This window comes from Fringilla coelebs (genome assembly GCF_963513975.1).
Source record: "Fringilla coelebs genome assembly, chromosome: 3".
NCBI lineage: Eukaryota > Metazoa > Chordata > Aves > Passeriformes > Fringillidae > Fringilla > Fringilla coelebs.
The window spans coordinates 90463183-90481360 of NC_140030.1; the positions used below are offsets into that span (position 1 = coordinate 90463183).

Below are 18178 nucleotides of genomic sequence, written 5' to 3' on the forward strand. Positions count from 1 at the left end.
ACGGGGGCGATCGCTCATAGCTGGGACACGATGCTCTCGGAGGTCTTTCCCAACCTAAGTGACTCTGTGACTACCGCCTTCCTGCACAGCGGGTCCGCGTTGAGCAGGACCCAGCAGAGTGGCGTTCCCGCCCCAGCGATGCCCTCACGCCGCGGGCCCAGCAGCGGGGGGCGCGCACGGGCCGGGCCGGGCGGGGCCCCGTGAGGGCCACCGCCCCGCGCGCCCCGCCCACGCCCCGGCACGCGGTGTTGACGGAGCCCCGCCTCCCGTCTGCGCCGATTGGCTGGGACGGACCACGCCCCCTCCGCCCCGCCCGCCTCGGGCTGGCATCCCTCCCCCCCGTCCCTGCCGCCACCGCCCAGCCGCTCCGGGGGCTCTGATCCCCTGCCTGACTGGAAATTGCCGCTGGCCTCGTTTTTCCCCGAGCGGTGGTCGTGCTCGGGAGAGGCGAGCTCGCACTGCTTTGGCGCAGGCTACTGTATTTTGTCCGACTTTTTTTTTCTTTAGTCTCATTCTTTCCGCGCAGGCGTCCCTGCGAGCCGGCGGGGCCCTTGAGCGTTACGGCGCCGCAGAAAAGCCGGCGCGGGGCGGGGCGGGTCCTTTCGGCCGAGCCGTCGCAGCCGGTGCCCGCCCCGGCTCGCCATGTACTACAAGTTTAGCGGCTTCGCGCAGCGCCTCGCCGGGGCCACGGCGACCGCCGCCTACAACCCACAGGTAACACCCGCACCCGGGCCGGGGCTGCGGCACCGCGGGCCTTGCTTGAGCCGGGCCGGGCTCGGCCGCCCCCGCGGGCACCGAACGTACCCGGCCCCTCGCGTGACCTTGGGCGAGACCGGAGGCGCGCTCTGCCCCGCAGCCCTGGAGTCAGCTCTGGGGTGTACCGGGGGTTTTAGCAAGAAATTACCGCGCTTTCGTCATAGAGGACTGTTCCGGAATTGAGCAGTGCCTGGCGGGGTTTTAAAATCCCCGGATCACAGAATCAGTTAGGTTGAAAAGACCTCCGAGAGCATCGAGTCCAGCCAGGTGTGACCGAGCACCTCCATGTCAGCTGGACCGTGGCACCCAGTGCCACGTCCAGGCTTTCCTTAAACTCCACCGGGGACAGCAACTCCGCCACCTTTTTTTGTTTCTTCATTTTACGGGTTAGGGTTTAGGGTTATGGTTGGGGGTTAGAAAGAGCCCTTGCATGGTTATGGGGTGGCAACTGAGAGGCTTTGTGGTGGAGCTCTGGAGGTACAGCCAGGTAAGGCAGGAAGGCAGCAGCCTCCTGGCTGGATCACCCTTTGAGCTGCTGATGGAGGAAAGCATCACTGTCCCCTGCTCAACACTTACTGGATCACATCCAGGTGCTGTGTCCAGCTGTGGGCCTCCTGCTCTGGGAATGGCAACTGGAGCAAGTTCAGCAGAGGTCAGCACCAAGCTGAGCTTAGCAGGATAGAGCCAGGCTCTGCACTGGGGTCCCTGGTGGGAAGGCAAAAGTCACCAGGCATAAACTGCAAGAAGAGAGGTTCAGGCTGGACAGAAAGAAAGACATGTTCGTGGTGGGAAGAGTCAGGCAGTGGAGCAGCTGCCTGGAGAGGGAGGCTGTGCACTCTGTCCTCAGAGGCTTTCAGAGCCAGGCCAGACAAAACCCACAGCAACCTGGTGTCACCCTGCTCTGGACTAAATTACCCTAGGATCTTAAATAAACTGAATAATCTGAATTAATCTGAATTACCCTAGGATCTTAAATAAACACTGAGGTAACAGAGTTTCTGATATGGCACTTTCTGTCCCAAGAAGGTTTTTTGTCCTTGTCTTTCCCCATCACTTTGGAAGGCTTCCTGGATAGCTATTGGGGGTCAGGGATGCAAGAAACAGAAGATAGCAGAATAAATAATATTCTAGTATGTACAGCACTTACACAGTAGCAATATATCCAGCACTACTGCAGTGATTGGGTCACTTCTTACCTTTCTAGACAAAGTTATGTTCAGAGAATAAACATTGATACTTCATTTTTTACATAGTGGAGAGCAAAGGCTTGGGGGAGGAATGCAGAAGGACTTCAAGCCTAAAGAGTAAAGAACCTCCTGCATTTTTAAAAGTTACTTGCAATCCCTTTTTATAATGTTACTGGGCCACCTTTTTTGTAGAATTTCCTTTTTTTCCCCCTAAGCTTGACTGAATTCCCAGGTCACACATTTAGATGCATCAGTCTGCTAAAAAGGCTTTCAGTAGACAGTAATTGAAATATAAGGGTAATCCCATGAGTGTTAAGGTGTTAAGTTCAAAACAAAGTAAATTTTTTTCCTATTGATTTCTTTGCTCCATTTATTAAAACTATAGTTCAGCATATAAAGTGGTTTGCTTTTTATGCTTCTATTTATTATGGTGTTTCTGGAAAAGTGAAGACATCCTGCCATTCAAATTCTCCTTGGTAAAATATGCAATATACTAATTCACTTTGTTCTGTGCTGTTACATTCTGGTGCTTCCCAATAGAATACTGTTTTGCTGCAGGTTTAAGCTTACTGTGGGCTTGCAAAATATCAGTCTGAGTGGATTTCAGAAATTCTTTTGCTGACAATAACATAACTAACAGCTTAACAAAACAGTTAACTAACAACAGTTAACTAACAACTAACAAAAAACAACCTCTCAAGTTTGAAATCCATATTGTTCTTTCCATCTCAGACTTAGCATGCTTAGAAGATTTAATTTTGCATTTAACAAAGTTGTTGCATTTAACAAAGTTGTATAAAGGAGTCTGAACAATTTATCTTTTTTGAATAAATGGGAACTTCCTTAGCTAAATGAGAAGTGAAATAGTTTCAAAACTACTCCTCATAATTGGAGAATAATGACTGCCATAACCATTACAAATTCAATAAGTAATATTCAAGAGTTAGCTTATGTTTAAAGTACAGTCACTGGGACCAGTTTCAGATGATGTCAGATGAGGACAAGTACATGAACTTTTCCCTAGTTCTTCCACTGAACACGAAAGAAATTTACTAGCAGGAATTTACTTGTACTACAGTATTTTCGCTTCATGCAACTTATTTTCCTTGTAGCTATTTAAAGCCTCCACGAGCCACAAATATTTTGATTTTAGCCAATATGAATTGCTTAGAATCTATAATATGTGACCTTTTATGCCCTAGATAATACTTAATAGGTACACAAAAATCACTGTCCCTGGATTGTTGTCCCAGTACAAAGACTCAAGTGCTTTCACCTAAAAACCTTGTGTTAGTCATAACAAATATATTTAACTTAAGGCAGTGTTAATGTAAATGGAAAATGTAAATCTAACTTGCAAATTCATACTAGCAAGTGTAAATTTGTTTTGAGCCTGATGGCCAACCAGCAGATACACTGGGTCCTAAGATCCTCTGACAGGAAAACAAACACTCTACAGAAGGGTAGGCAGAGAACTCTGTTTGCTCTTTTGGATTAGCTACATATCTTGACCTTTCATTGAGAACTTTCAGGACTTTGAAAAAGTAATTGCTGTAGCATGCTGATGAAATCAGCTGATGTTGACTCTGCATAACTACATCTGCTGTACTTTGTTCCAGACTTGGAAAAAAATCATGTTATAGTGATTAAAAATGAAAGATTAACACCTTAATATCAGAAGAGGAATTATCAATTATTAACTTCTTTTTAAAATGAAGCATAGGTCAAATGTGTAGAGGCATTAATTCCTCAGTACTATCCTGGGTGTAGTGAGACACTGATACCAGTCATTAAATAAACCCACGGTTTTTTTAATGTTAAATACAGGGACCAAGGATCATTTAAGGTGTGTCATTTCTTACTTAAAAATTTTCTGCAGTGAAATTCAGCCTTTACATTACACTGTGGATTTCTCCTCAGCCATGCTAAGCTTAGTAAACAGGTTGTGAGATAAAGCACTTGCCACTTTCTCTCAATAACCACAGGCAAGTAACAAGTTGGAAGAGCCATCCATTTGCACTAATTTAACTGGGCTTGGTCTGGGTTGGCCAAGACTCAATTCACTTGGAATTCAAGCAAAATTTTCCATTGGTGAGGAACCCTAATTAATGCAGTGTCTGGGCTAAGCAAACTGAACTGTCTCCCTTCTGCAGCATGTGTTTTGTTGTACTCTTTCCTGAAGCCAGTGAACAACATCAATGTTTTTTATTTGAATTGCTGTGTGATGTCCTGGAGTGGCACCATGCTGCTTTGGAAGTAATTTACACCAGTACATTGATGACTCTGTGAGTTTTCTGCACTGGTTCCATTTGATTTCACAATGAAGTTTGTCACTTGAGTCAGGTCTGACTCTGCTATGGCTCCTGCAGAACGGGATCGATCTTACAACCATCTGAACAGGAATGTATTTCTAAAGGCTGAAAAAATATGCAGTAACCTACAGTTGTTTATTTACTAACTATTGAAGTTATTAGAGGGCACTGCTCCTGAAAACATCAGGCTTTCAGGAAGGTAAAAGGGAGATGCAGAACTGGAAACTTTAAGGCGCAAGAAAGATGTGCATTTTCACATTTGCTGCAATGCTAACAATCGAGAAGTCAAGAAAAGCTTTGGAGAAGAAGTCACCTGCACATTTAGTTATATAGACATCTGTTCTATAGTTATTTCTGTCAAATCCAGTAAAATACTTAAAGCTCCTATAGACAAAAATACTTGTCCAAAGGTCTCTGAGTAGCTGGTACGTAGCCTTGAATATATAGTCAGTAACTTCCCCTGGCTAACAATATTTCCCTAGATGCTTCCTTCATAGCACTGTGGCCAGAACTGGTCACTGGTCTTAAATAATTCAGTGCTTGCCTTCTGTGCAAGCTTGCTAAGTAGGAAGAAAGAAATTCAGTTTTGCTACTGCCTTTCAAAACATAACCAGAAATGTCACAAGAGGATTCTAACATTCAGTCGGGCACTAGAAGAGTGGGAAGCTGAACCCACGTCTTCAGGGTATAGCACTGATGACCATTCCAGAGGCTATTTTGGGAGTCTGAGAAATCTGGTTTTTTCTGCTGAAGATGCCTGTTGCAGCAGAGAATTTGCTTAAGGAAAACACATTCTGGTCTATGGCTGGCACAAAAGAAAGAGTGCCAGTCTACTTCCACTCCAAATACTGTCAGACAGTTCTCTTCAATATAAAATGCATTAACTAGTCCTTTGAACAGAAACCAGAATTTCAGTGCAGCCTTAACTTGACCTGTGGCTGCTTCTGTTTGTAATAAAAACCTGTTTGTTATAAAAACCTGTTGCATTGAACTGACTGTACAATGCTTTTAATTTCTGTGGCAAGTTAGGAAAAAAAATTTCAGCTGTTTTGAGAGCCACAATGTGAAACATCACTGCTGCATGTCCAGACGTAATTTAAATTTAACTACAGTAATAAAGACAAGGAGGCCACCTCATATTGGCTGTGACTTCGTGCCCTTAATCACAGAACTGAATTATGTGGTTTCTAGGTATGGCAAACATAGAGAACAACCTTGTGAACCAAAAGGATGTTGAGCTGTGCTTCTCATGGGGCATACATTAGGGTGTGGGAAGTTGCAGCAACATCTGAACTATATGATGTAGCTAAACCTGCACAAAATATCTACTATATCAGGGTCTCTGAAGGGCCTTGAGCACCATTTACATTTCTGTATGATCCAAATGATCCTCACACTTTTTTTTTTGAATCACCAAACTATACATGCAAATTATTTAAGGCCCAGTTATTTATGGCTACTGCTTGCAGCATTCAGGAGGTAGAGCTCATTCCTAACTGTGACCTTAGCATCAGGGATCCTTGATCCTAATCCTGCTTCTCAGAGTCCTAGATAGTCTCTGTGTAAAACAGAAGCAGTAATTTGGACCAAGTAGCAGCACAGAAAAATAACAGCTATAAATTTGTGCCATGAGGAGTTTGGAGAGGAGGCTGCTATTTTCCTTGCTGAGCTTTGATCCCATGTTGTCACCAAGATATCAGTGGGCCAACAATGTATTTGTCATAAGTCTTCATACCAGTTAAATACTCCTTGTAATGACTGGCAGTGTGCCTGCCTAATGTAACAATTGGTACATTTACAAGTGTGATATACCTTGATATTTTAATCTCTATTTATGCAGGGATTCAAACCATTAGTTCCCACTGATTCCCCACATCTGATTTTTGGGACAAGTAAACCTGGTCCAGGTTTACCAGCAGCTGATCCTTCCTTGGTTAAAAACAAGGTGCCAGACCTACAGAAAGTTTTTCAGGTAACGACAACACTGGAGAGTGGGACATTTCTGTCCTTTTTTTTAATATAGCTAACTACTTTTGCCATTCTACAACACCTAAATTCTATAAAGTCTAGTCAAGAACAGTATAAATTACTGTCACATACAGTTTAACCTGTGTACTTGTACTATACTAGAAAGTATATAATATGCTTTGAATAGTAGATAAATACAGAAAGTGGATAAATGCAGTAACATTGTCTTTTTGCTGAAATTGGTTGTTGCACCATTTGACTATTGGAAGCATTTTCTCTCTGGGAATTCACATGTCTGCCTTAAAGCAGATGTGGAAGAGCAAAGCAAATTGTTACTGTTTTGTGTATGATAATTTGGATGTTGCTGAAGCTGTTTATAGTGCAGTATAAGAGCAGCACAGTAAAGTTTTCAAAGCCAGTTTGTTAGCTATGGAATTTCTAAACGTAGGACTTTTCTTAAAACTAATTAGCTAAGCTTTTGTTCAAGCCTCAAGAATGTGCTTATATAACGTTCCCTTTTCTCTCTTACATGCCACTTCCATTTGGAATGTGTCAGTCTGACCCGGTGAATAATTTTTTATACCTATCTTTTCACATTCTGTTGTTAGTGACACTTTTCCCATCCAGGTCCTCTTGAGAAACATTTCAAGATACATTCTTTCTGCTTGCACTTTACAGCTTTGGCTAACAAAATTAACTTGCCTTTGCATTTGTCTTGCTAGACAAAATACGCTTGATTGTAGTGAGCCTATTTGTCAGGAGGTTTCCCTCTCGGAAGTCTCTTAATTTACCCAAGGTAGCTTATTCCTTGATGACCTCAGTCATGGTGTTAACCATGGGTGTTAATTTCTTTTTTGCTTATTTTCTCCTTGAACTCTTCCCACAGAAATCAGATGGACTGCCAGTACACCTGAAGCTAGGATATCCAGACAGGCTGCTCTATCGGACCACGATGGCTCTGACAATAGGAGGGACTATCTACTGTCTGATAGCACTGATTATTGCCTCACAGCCAAAGAAACAAAAATAAGCGAACCACACCTCATGGGACTCTCAGCACTCCACTGAAGGATCTTCTGCATGTACCACTTTGCACTTAAATCTGTTCCCTGTGATCACACAGGGTTCATTATTCAGATCGGATTTCTTGGAGAAAATGTTTTTAAATCGGTTGCCTTATGTATTCTGAAACACCAATATAAACAGAGAAATACAATATTTTAACATATGGTTGTAGCTTTTCTTGTCTTGCAGGAGTTAATAAACAGTTGGAAAAAGTTAAGCTTTTCCTTCCATCTCTCCCCCAAATTAAACAATGTTAGAGATAGGACAGGACAAATTATTTGTGAGCTAGGCACCACATTCCTTAGTGGAAGGATGCTGCTAGTTTTCAGAACACTAAAAGCAAAAAATTTAATTATAGCATACTGGGAACCTGTTTCTGTCCTATACTTTTCCAAACCCTGGTACATTAGTAAATAACACACTATCTCTGATGGTAGGACAAAGGGTTTTTCTCTCTAGAGCATTTAAAGTGGATTTATTCCATAACTGTAACATCACTGTAATGCAGCAGAGTGCCCCATTATTATAGCATCAGTTACACCAGTTTTTGGACTTTCCTCTGTCAAACTCTATTGTCATGCAATAAAGATAGCTACATGAATACTAAAAGAGTCATGTCTCAAAAGTTTCAGAGCATTTCAGCACACCTGGTAGTGAAGTAAACATATTGGTACACTTATAGGTTCAACTTGAAAATCTCAAATAATAAAATTGATTAAGCTACCTTGCTGTCATCTTTTTGAGGTGGTAAAGCTCTTAAAACCTCTCCCAGACCACACTGTGTTTAACTGTAATTTTTGGTGAAACAGGTTGCTGTCATAATTCAGCTGCTTACTATTTCCAGTGCCTGCAGATAGCTATTTATGTACACTCATTTCTGTGGATGGAAGAGAGATAAGCCAATACAGCCCTTTATATTACCCTTGTAATAGTATAGCCTTGAACTGCAAGTTTTATACAAGTCTTCACAAAATGCAGCCTCTGATCTCATAGTTCCTCCTCTGCCCCTGAACATTGATTTTCTGGCCTCCGCAAAGACCCATCTGTCTCAGAACTGTGCAGAAACAGCCTTCAAAGCAAATAAGAAAAATAGTTGTTAAAGGAAACAACAACTGCCTTTTTTCAATCTTTACTAAAAAAAAAAAATCTGATTTTTTTCCACTTAAGTTCCATCAAAGCCCTATTACTGCTTTATAGGAAAGAAAAAAGCTGCTTGTACTGTGATCTCAGGTTTCAGTCAATGTTGGTATTTCAAGATGGGAGAGATTTAAGTCAATGAAAAATAGTTTTATAAGGACAGCAAGAGTCAATGAAAAATAGTTTTATAAGGACAGCAAGAGTCAAAGAATAGCAGAGAATAAATTCTGCAGGAGCCAACAGTTGTGTTGCCTCTACTGATAAAATATTTTCTCCTCAGTAGCCCATGCTTCCATGGCACTCAATCTGGTGCTGTAGGCTGTTAAATACTACAAAAAAGAAAAAAATAAAGAAAAAAGAGAAAACAGCATAGTAGGTTGTTGTCTGTCTTCCCTACATGCCATCTATCAAGGACTGCCTACAAGAATCTGCTAATAAAGAATATTGTGCACATAAACTTGACAGATAGATTTTCATGAAGCTGAGCTCTGTTCAGAGTATTTCCATGCTCTTAGTTTTCAGATTTGGTTTTTTTTACTGGAGGGGTGGGTTAGGGATTTTCTTTTTTTGTTTGTTTTTGTGATAGTACAGGGTTTTTTAATTTTAAATCAATTATTTTTAGCGCTCATTTAGCGGGTAGGAACTTTCTGCTTGTTGCTAAAGCAGATGTGGCTAAAATCACCAGCTGTTATCCCACAGCTCATTAGCCAGGGAAATACTCTCGTGGAAGGAGTGACAGCCTTAGCACTCAGGCCCAGCTTGCTTTAAGTAACTCAGCTAGGACATTTGGTTCATGTCTTGCAGTTAGAGCTCATGGCTGAAGCCACAGATAGCAGAATTGCCCTGGACCTCCCTTTTTCCAGCTCTATGTCAGCAGCTAAGAACACATGCCAAAGGCACAAAAACCACCCATCAGATTTTGCAAATAAACAGAGACTACATAATCCACTGCACCTTTCTCCCCCTTCTCCCTCCCAGTGTCTGGATTTTGAAGAACTGTATTCACTTTGTCCTTCTCCCAAAAGCTGACCCACTTGAAGCAGCATGAGAGTTCTGCTTCAGCTTGTGAGATTCACACCCATGGTTCTGTTGGGGGTTAAAGAATAGAGGCTGGTCTGTAGCCATTGAGTACTGCTCCAGTCTGAGGGAAAGGACAGACTGCATTTCTATGTTCCCTCAGCAAAGTGCTCTGAAAACCAGGAAAAGTTTCCAAGCTGTAACCTCATTAGTCTGGGACAGCAAAATTTTGCCCCTTTCCTCAATTAGTTTTGAGATCATCATGAAGAAATTGCAACGTGGTAAATCCTTTTTCTGCCTAGATAAAACAACTCTTAAATATATCCATTTTAAAATACTGATGCCAGACTTCTGTGAGGATTCAAAAGGGTCCAAGCGTTTTGAATTATTGTTTGTGATACAGTGATCTAATCATCTTAAGCCTTCAAGAACAATTTTACCTCTAAGAGGAGTAGTTTGACCCTGGCCTGATTGTTAAATAAGGACTTAGATAAGGAGAACCAGGGGTGACTTGCAGTATCAAGGCTACTTCAGTATTGTGAGTTGTCATCCCCAGAAGTAAGAATCTGATGGGAACTGCAACTTCATTATAGTGTTCCTGTTTTATAAAGACCCTCTCTGTTTTCTCTTACAAAATGTGTAACCTACCAACACAGAGGACTGGGGGAAAAAAAAAAGCCTTTTTAAAATGATAGCTTATACTCTAGTCTTTTGGTTTGAATGTATATTAGAAAATAAATTATAATAAGCTCTCATACCCCAAGGTGCCAAATTTGGAAGGGAAAGCAGCTGAGATTTAGAATACACTGGAACAAAATTATCTCACGGATAATCATCCATCCCCCATGGCATTATCTCATTGTTGGGAGACGGTGGTTTTCTTTCTTAAATGATTTCTGTGGCAACCTGGATTCAATAGTTATATCTTTGTAATGGTTTTTAAATAAGATCTCCTCCCTTACCTTTTGCGTGGGAGTAGTGGAATAAATGCATTTGAGAAGACATTGATAGTATGCACATGTCTTACAGCTGCTTTAAAAATTAAAGTATGTTAAGGAGAGGATTCCTCCACAGTATTGTAGTGTGACCATACAGTCTCAACAGGCATTTGCCTTAACATTTAAAATCGTCAACAGACTGATTATTTCCATACTGAGGCATTTAACTGTTTGATCTTGCCTTAAAGCAAAGCTTTCTAATTAAAAGATGCTGTAAGGAATAAAAACATGAGAAACTTGAAAATTGGGAATCTAATCTTACAGACCTAAGAAAAGCCAAAATGAGTGTTTAAGAACAGTTTCTTTGCATACATGTACGCTGTACTTATCCTGTCTTTATCCTCCTTTGTGCCTTCCAAGAGGCTTTAAGAATCACAGATCAGATGGGGAATTGTTTTGGTGACTTCTCTCACAAACCATACCCCTGCAGATCCTAAAAATTGAATCCTTTTCTACAAAGAGAAAAATGGACATGTATTGGCTAAGTTCTGTATAAAATTGTGCTAAACTGTTCTAAAAAAAGTGTAAGATATCTGCATTTTATGACATAGTAAATTTTTCCCTTTTCCTACCCTTCACCTCAGTGAAGAGTTTCACAAGGAAGCCAAAGCCTGATCTCTGTTTTAAAATGGACAGTGGGAAGAATTTGCCTGTGTTCTAAGCATTAACATCAAGCAGCAGGCACAATAAACATTTGAAGCAATTTACATATTCAGTGCTAATTGCATCTTCATTTATAAAAGATCATTGTTTTGAAACAAGTCCAGTTAGCTGCAGTGCAAGTGATGCACAGATTGCTAAGAGACAGAAGCGCATTTGCTGTGAGAGGGAGTACAGGCATTCCTACAATCAGGAAATAAGGTAGATGCTGTCAAGCATCACTAACATCAGATCTTGTCTCCTGGTGATTCTCACATGATCCCAGACTGCTTTTGGGCATGGCACTAGACAGAAAGAACCACTTTTTTTTTTGTACATTAATCATCTCAAAATACAAGAAAGTTGAGTTTAAGGGTCTGTTTTCTCATACATATATCCCCCAGTGTATTGCAGGCAGCCCAGACCTACAAGCCCAGGGGCTACAAGAAAGCAGTCATCATCCTCTGACTCCAAAGAGACATGACACTCCCTGATAAAATGTTTTTTTCTGAATGATTTTGCCCAGTGGATCCAGTGCTGCAAACCTGGGGAGGTGGGAGAGAGGGGGAAGTATTTTTCCTCGTTTCATCAGCTGCACACCACTCTTGCTTTTCCCCCTTCCTCACTCCCACATTTTTATTCTGAAGACCCTGAAAATTTTTCTAGCACTTCCTTTTTTACATCATTTTAAAAATATTTTATTCCACAAAAGAAATGGAATTGTTTCTAATGGCTTCAAAATAAATTCTGAAATATTAATATCATATTAATATAATCTGTCACATGTATTTTTTCTCTGCAAGCTGGAACAAGCCCTGGAAGTCTCCTTTGTCAAGTACATGATCCTGCCGACCCACTGAAAGTCTTACTTTAGTGAGAAGTCTTTGAAGAAGCTGTTCTACAGGTGTGCAAACATGGGGGCATCAAATGACTCGCTGCTTACAAGCACCAAACTGTATTTCAAAGAAAGAGAGGAAATACTTCTTCCCTGTAACATTCTTACACTTCAAGCTGTGTTACCTCAAATGCATTTTTGTACCCTTTTTCCTATCCTCCTTACAATTCAGTCACACATATTCATTTTACTCTAAGTGCTTTACCTATTTATGGTGTGGTGCTACCTCAAATGTCTTGGATACATTTCACCACTGAGCCCTAATTTTGCACACCCAAATTGGAAATTTAGGCATCAGTTATAGTGTGTGTCTATTACAAAGCTCTCACTTGAGGCATTGAGACAGCTGTCAACATCCATGGCAGTCAACATCATGCCCTGCATGGGTTAGCCAGATGCTCTTCCAGCCACAGGAAACAATTCTTATCCTTTGGAAAGGTTCTTGTTACATGTGAGGAAGAACACCTCTATAATCTTCAGTCGCTGACCTGCTCACAAGAGAAAGCTGTACATTGTCTAATCCACAGTACTGCATAAATGCAAATTGTGTCTTCCCTTAAACTGAAAACAGAACAGCACACTGGAAGAAAACAAGGGGAATGTGTTTGGTGGAGTGGAGAGCTTGTAAATGTCAGTTCCACCAACTTGATCCTGACTTGCAGCAAAGCGAACAAGACTAATGAAATGCAGATTTTCTAGCATAAAGAGCAAGTGCTACATATTAAAGCTTGTTCTTGCATATGCTTAAGGAAAATGTATTAGTTTTCTAATTGGAACTGATTAAGCAATTCTGCTCATATGCAAAACAAAACCCACACTTCATCATACTCATTGTCAGCAGCATAACCCTGCAGAATTAACAGGAGGCAAGACTTTAGGCTCTTGCAAAACAACAGCAGCTACAGGAAAACCCTATTCTGCAGTCAAGTAGGTCCACATAAGTTTCACAAGGTGGAGGCACCAAGCAGCTTGTAGCACTGTATCCTTACACTGTCTTTTCAGAGATGCATATTTTCAAACAAACCAAAAGAGTGATTTTTGACTCTCAGAGACTTGCAGGTTTCACCTGGAGCCCTTCCTGGAGCTCTGTAATAGATTTCCATGGCCACTGAAGAATGGCTCACTAGACAAAGGGTGCTTTTTTGCTTAGACACCTTCCCAGCTATGCAAAACCTCACAGATAATGCCTGTGTAGCCAGAGAAGCTGTATATATTTCATCTCTCTGTATTGCAACATGTATAAAATGTAAACATAATACAATATCCAGATATGACACTAGAATAATTCCAAAATACACATGCCTTTCAGGAAATTTATCAAGTGTGTGGCATATCTTTACTTTCACTGACTAACAGCTTGCAATAAAAAACTGTGGTATGGAATTCCTGGACTCAAATCCCATCTTCTTAATTTAAATTGTATTGGATTTAACCAAACTAAGGGAAAATAGAAAGAACGTATCATAGCATTAACTAGATTCATCTCTTCTCCCTGGGTCTTGCATACTGTAAACTGAAATGACCACTTGATACATATATTTTATCAGGATCACTGATCTGTGTTTATCTTTTAATCTTTTTAAATTTTAACCGGCTGCATAAGAGTCTTCAAAAGCTCAATCAAGTCCAAACTGCTCTTAACATCCCTTGCTTTTATAAGTATTTCTGCTAAAGGTCACTATTTTATCTTATCCTGTATTAGCACTTCTGATCCTGATAACTGAGCTTTAAAGTTGCTGAGCTCAGTGCATGAATGAGGAATGATATGTTTTCTTTCTCAGAACTGACACACAGATATGCATACACAGGGCTTTCAAGGATAATTCTGGTTTTCAGTTGTACTTCCGGAAAAAAATATATTTCCAGGAAGAGCAATAAAGAAGTAAATGGAATCTAGTACCTTTAACAAACATTTTGCCTGTAACAAGCAGGTTTGCACTACTGGCTTGAAGAAATTAAAGTTATGTGAAATCCTACAAAATATGTATTCACCAGACAAAGGAAAAATTTACAACCCTCAGGTTTTTATCCAGCATGTTGAAATCCACTCTAAACAATTTGGAGTTTAACTATTATCACACTCTCAAACTTCATATTTTAACATTTTTTAGGCAAAAATGCACTAATAATGCCTTGCTACTCCTTTTCTCATTAAATAATTGTTTCAGTTTTACACCGTGAGGACGTGCATGACTGTTCTCCTAGAGCTGCAAATGCTGGAGGCACAATGGTCTCAAACAAATGGTTTTCTATTCATGCATTTTTGTGTGGCAAAATTTTAAAGATCCTATATGCTATAATTTTTAGTCACCTTTGCTAGTACACACAGCACTAGAAGGGCCCAGCCAAGTTGCCATAAATCAGACGTGTCCTATCTCCTGGGGCTCAATAAGAACAAGTGTTGTTTTGGCAAGGTATAAACTCATTTTTAGATTGTCTTTCCACACTTCACCATTTTATTAGCACAATTTGTATTTTGCATAGCAACCTGCCCGAGTTTGATTCTTACTGGCAATATCCAGACCAAAGTGGAAGTGGTACCAGTCAAAGAACAAAGTTCTTTATGTTTGGGTTACAACAATCTGTTACACAAACACACAAAGTTAGGGTGAAGAGCAGCAGGGGAAACAAGAAATAAACACCAAACCATAAAACCAAGACACCTGGCAGAGTTTCTATCCATTTTTACAGATTTTGACAGGAAATACCTACAGATTCTTCCCCTCTCAAGATTCCTTCCATGTTTCATCTCTCCCAGTCAGGAAGATCAAGTAGCAGAGAGCAATTTCTTTCCCATGAAGATCTCTGTAATAGGCCACGTCTCTGCAGCTCCAGACACAGAACTTGTGCAAGATGCCAACGCAAGCGCCAACTGTGAATTTGTGCCAGTACGTGTCACCCACCGTGATGCTCTTTCAGGAAGTAAAGCTCACAGGCTGCAGAGTACAGACCAAACTACAGAACAATTTAATAAAATTGTCTTTTTACCATCTGAGGTGATCCACATAAATCTGTGTTGTCATACTAGTCTGGTGAGAGCATCTGCAGAGATAATATAACTAGAAGCTGCAAGATGGGTGACAGGGCTGGGGTTTAGATCTCCCCCTTTTTTCTTGTGATGAGACCAGAGCATTTAGTAAAAACACTCTTTATATATGGTAGACTCAATCTACCACCTACCAAACACTGTTACAATGACCAAAAAGTTTGGGGTTTTTTTTTGTTTTTTAACTTGAAAAGAGTTACCAAATTTTTCACTGAGTACCACATACTTTATAGACCCAAGATGCTGATTTGACTTTCCCTACAAGGAGAAATATGCTTTGCCTGAATCTAGTTCTACCACTTTGTGCTAATTTGTATTTCAAATCTGAAAAATAAAAAAGAGTACAATAGTGGTATGAAAAATCTACTTTTGCTTAGTAGTGCAGAGTGAGCAAGAACTAGTCTTGTGTAATTAAGATTAAAAGTTCCTCACAGTCATTTGATAATGTATTTCTATAGATACAAGATCTTTGGAGATTTAATGTTATATTTTTATATAATACCCTTTACAATTTCTGATTTTAATCTAAGTACTTGTTTGTGGAGAGCAGCTGGGTTATGTGAGCCAGAGGAGTCCATTGGATCTGGCAGCTTGAATGGCTGTGGAGCATCATCTTATCGCTATAAATTTTATTTTTGTAGAATTTAGAACAAGCTCTATTATTACTTACAACAGCTCCATTCTTAGAATAATAAATTGGTCCTTTATTTGTAGCTATTTGTATTATTTTGGTTACAAATCAAATGTGATTTACTCTATTAATCCTTAATTAATAACGTTTTCTTAGAAATTAACTGTGGTATTTTCATTTCAATCCTGTAACAAAAGGTTTGAAATGTATTTCACGACTTACACAAAAATTGGGTGAAGAAAAAAAAGGTGTGGTTCTCATTTTAACTGCTGAACTTGTTATATCTGCTCAAAGTAAATTTAGGATAATTTTAATTCAATAGCCCTCTAGGGGTAAGAAAAATTCTGGGGCATTTCTATTTCATGTTGATCTTAAAGGAGTCCATTTGCTTTGAAACAAAATGTACTAATCTCAGGTCATCTAACCTTGGGAAGTTGTCAACTTTAGAACAAAATAACATACATAATGTTTCTGAAACTTTAAATGACAGCCCATCTCCCCTCACCCCTTCAAAAAACAACGCACCAAACAAAACAAGAACAACAAAAAGCCCCCACCCCTCTCCAAAACACAGGAGGAAATCCAAACCCACTCTAGAATTTCTGGGATAAAACCATTGTACAGAAACACATGGACAATTTTCTACAGGTCTCTTCATCCTTGTGCAGATTAGACTATTCACTGAATTCAAGCCAAGCTTGCATCAGTTGTGTTCCATGGGAACTGACTGCCTGGACAGAAAGTTTTTAAGAAAACAAAATAAAACTAAATTTGTCTGGCTCTTAGTGTAAATGGCTTGATGGTTTTCTAACAAGCACATTTACCTTTCACAGAGATGAGTGAGTGGAGTTAACAACCTAGAATAGAATGTACAACACAAAAGAATAAAGGGAAATCAGAATGAAGACAAATTTTAAGGCTAATAAAATTAATGAAGACTGAAAAAAAGCACGGAGGAAAAAATCAGAATGAGGTTTTACAGTGAGCTATTACAGATTTTAATAAATTTAGACCAGTACACATGATATGAAACCTTAAGTCTGTAAAAGCAAAACTTGAAATGGCATCCAAAGGACAGGAATTATATAAATTATGACAATGAATTTCCCTGCAGTGTTTCCCTAGAATGTCCAAGCCACTATGCAAAGTCAATATCCACATAGTTTTCACTTTCACCATTGCTAACTACTTTTCCAAGGGAGATATTGCTGTAGTAGTGGACAGAAGAAGGCAGACCATCCATTAGATGCCATTAAGAGTTCTGCCTGAGCAAAGCTGATTCCTCTCAGAAGGGAGTGAGCACAGTCAAACATCTCAGTAAAGAGTTTGTTTATATGCTAAGAACATAAGCATCAAGATGAGCAGGTCTGGGGATGAACACTTGAAAATTATTAAATTTCAACCATTTAGTGGAACTTAGATGATGCAAAACACTCCAGAGTTTAATAACACAACATAAAGCAGTGCTTTCTGTCTGATGCTTAAAACTCAGTTCTTAATTAAAGTGACTATACTGCTTCTTCTAGCTGGAATGATTTGAAAACAATTTCTGATTCATTGACCTTTGTATTTAACCCCAGATATTGAATTTGGATGGTGCAATGTTTCATGTAAATATATTTCTCTTCTCCTTGATGATGACCTGTCCTTCTCCTTTCCAAAAATATGGAAACTTAAGATAATCATACCTTCAAAATATCTTAATTTGAATTTGGTAAGTGCTCAGAATTGGTGCAGCGTGAGATTATGCCAAAACTTTGAAAAGAACCCCCACTTTGAAAAGAACAAATGGCATTGGGAAAAACACATTTCTGACCACTCAAAGGTGACCTAAGGCTTTAAGAACAAGCAGAAATCAAAGTCTGTTTTATACAGGGATATATGGAAGGGAAACAAGAATGTCTGGTGAGATGGAGTGTTCTCCTTGTCTTTCTGCTGTGCAAACATTTTCATTTCTGCAATAGGAGCTTTGCTGAGAATCTGCAATATCTTATTTCACCATGAGCTGATGTTTTTCCGTTAACTAAAATTCAATTATTTCAAAACCAGGACAGAGCCCTAGCATCCCTAGCCAACTCTTAGTTTCTTGTCCCAGTGAAGGACTGTGGCTCTTATTAGAATATGAACACTTGCAGCTCAGCTTTGCAAAGGGGACAGTGAACATTCAGCCCTTGCCAGGGTTGCAGCATGGTGGGCACCACAATTACAAGCTGACCTTAGGAATTTTTCTTGTTAGTGAAACATGGAGGGAGGAGAGGAAATAAGCTCAGTGCCTGTTTTGAACAGGCAGAATGCAAAACTTAGGGACCATCTGTGGAAGATGGACCTTTCAATAACAAAGCTTTGATCTTCAAACTGTAGGAATGGATTTTGTTTCAGCACACAGTTTTATGGATGTTGATTACCTGTCTTAGGATCTCACTGGTCACAGCAGTGAGTTTTCCCAGGGTTATTTTTGTCAAAATCAAATCCATGTTATATATTTGAATAAATCCCTATTAAGTAGCTACTTAGGAGTAGATATTTC

The 18178-nt window shown here is 40.0% G+C and overlaps 1 protein-coding gene across 2 annotated transcripts; it reads left to right on the plus strand.

The window, feature by feature from the left end:
* Positions 1-433: 433 nt before the first annotated feature.
* Positions 434-8805, plus strand: COX7A2L (cytochrome c oxidase subunit 7A2 like). Of its 2 annotated transcripts, XM_084202216.1 has the most exons (3): positions 434-714; positions 6096-6227; positions 7110-8805. In XM_084202216.1, the coding sequence occupies exons 1-3, from the start codon at positions 643-645 to the stop codon at positions 7251-7253; spliced, it is 348 nt and encodes a 115-aa protein (XP_084058342.1). In that variant the 5' UTR covers positions 434-642; the 3' UTR covers positions 7254-8805. The 2 variants fall into 2 exon arrangements, with proteins under 2 accessions (XP_084058342.1, XP_084058343.1); XM_084202217.1 differs by lacking the exon at positions 6096-6227 and having other exon boundaries at positions 555-714; positions 7110-8804.
* Positions 8806-18178: the final 9373 nt, after the last annotated feature.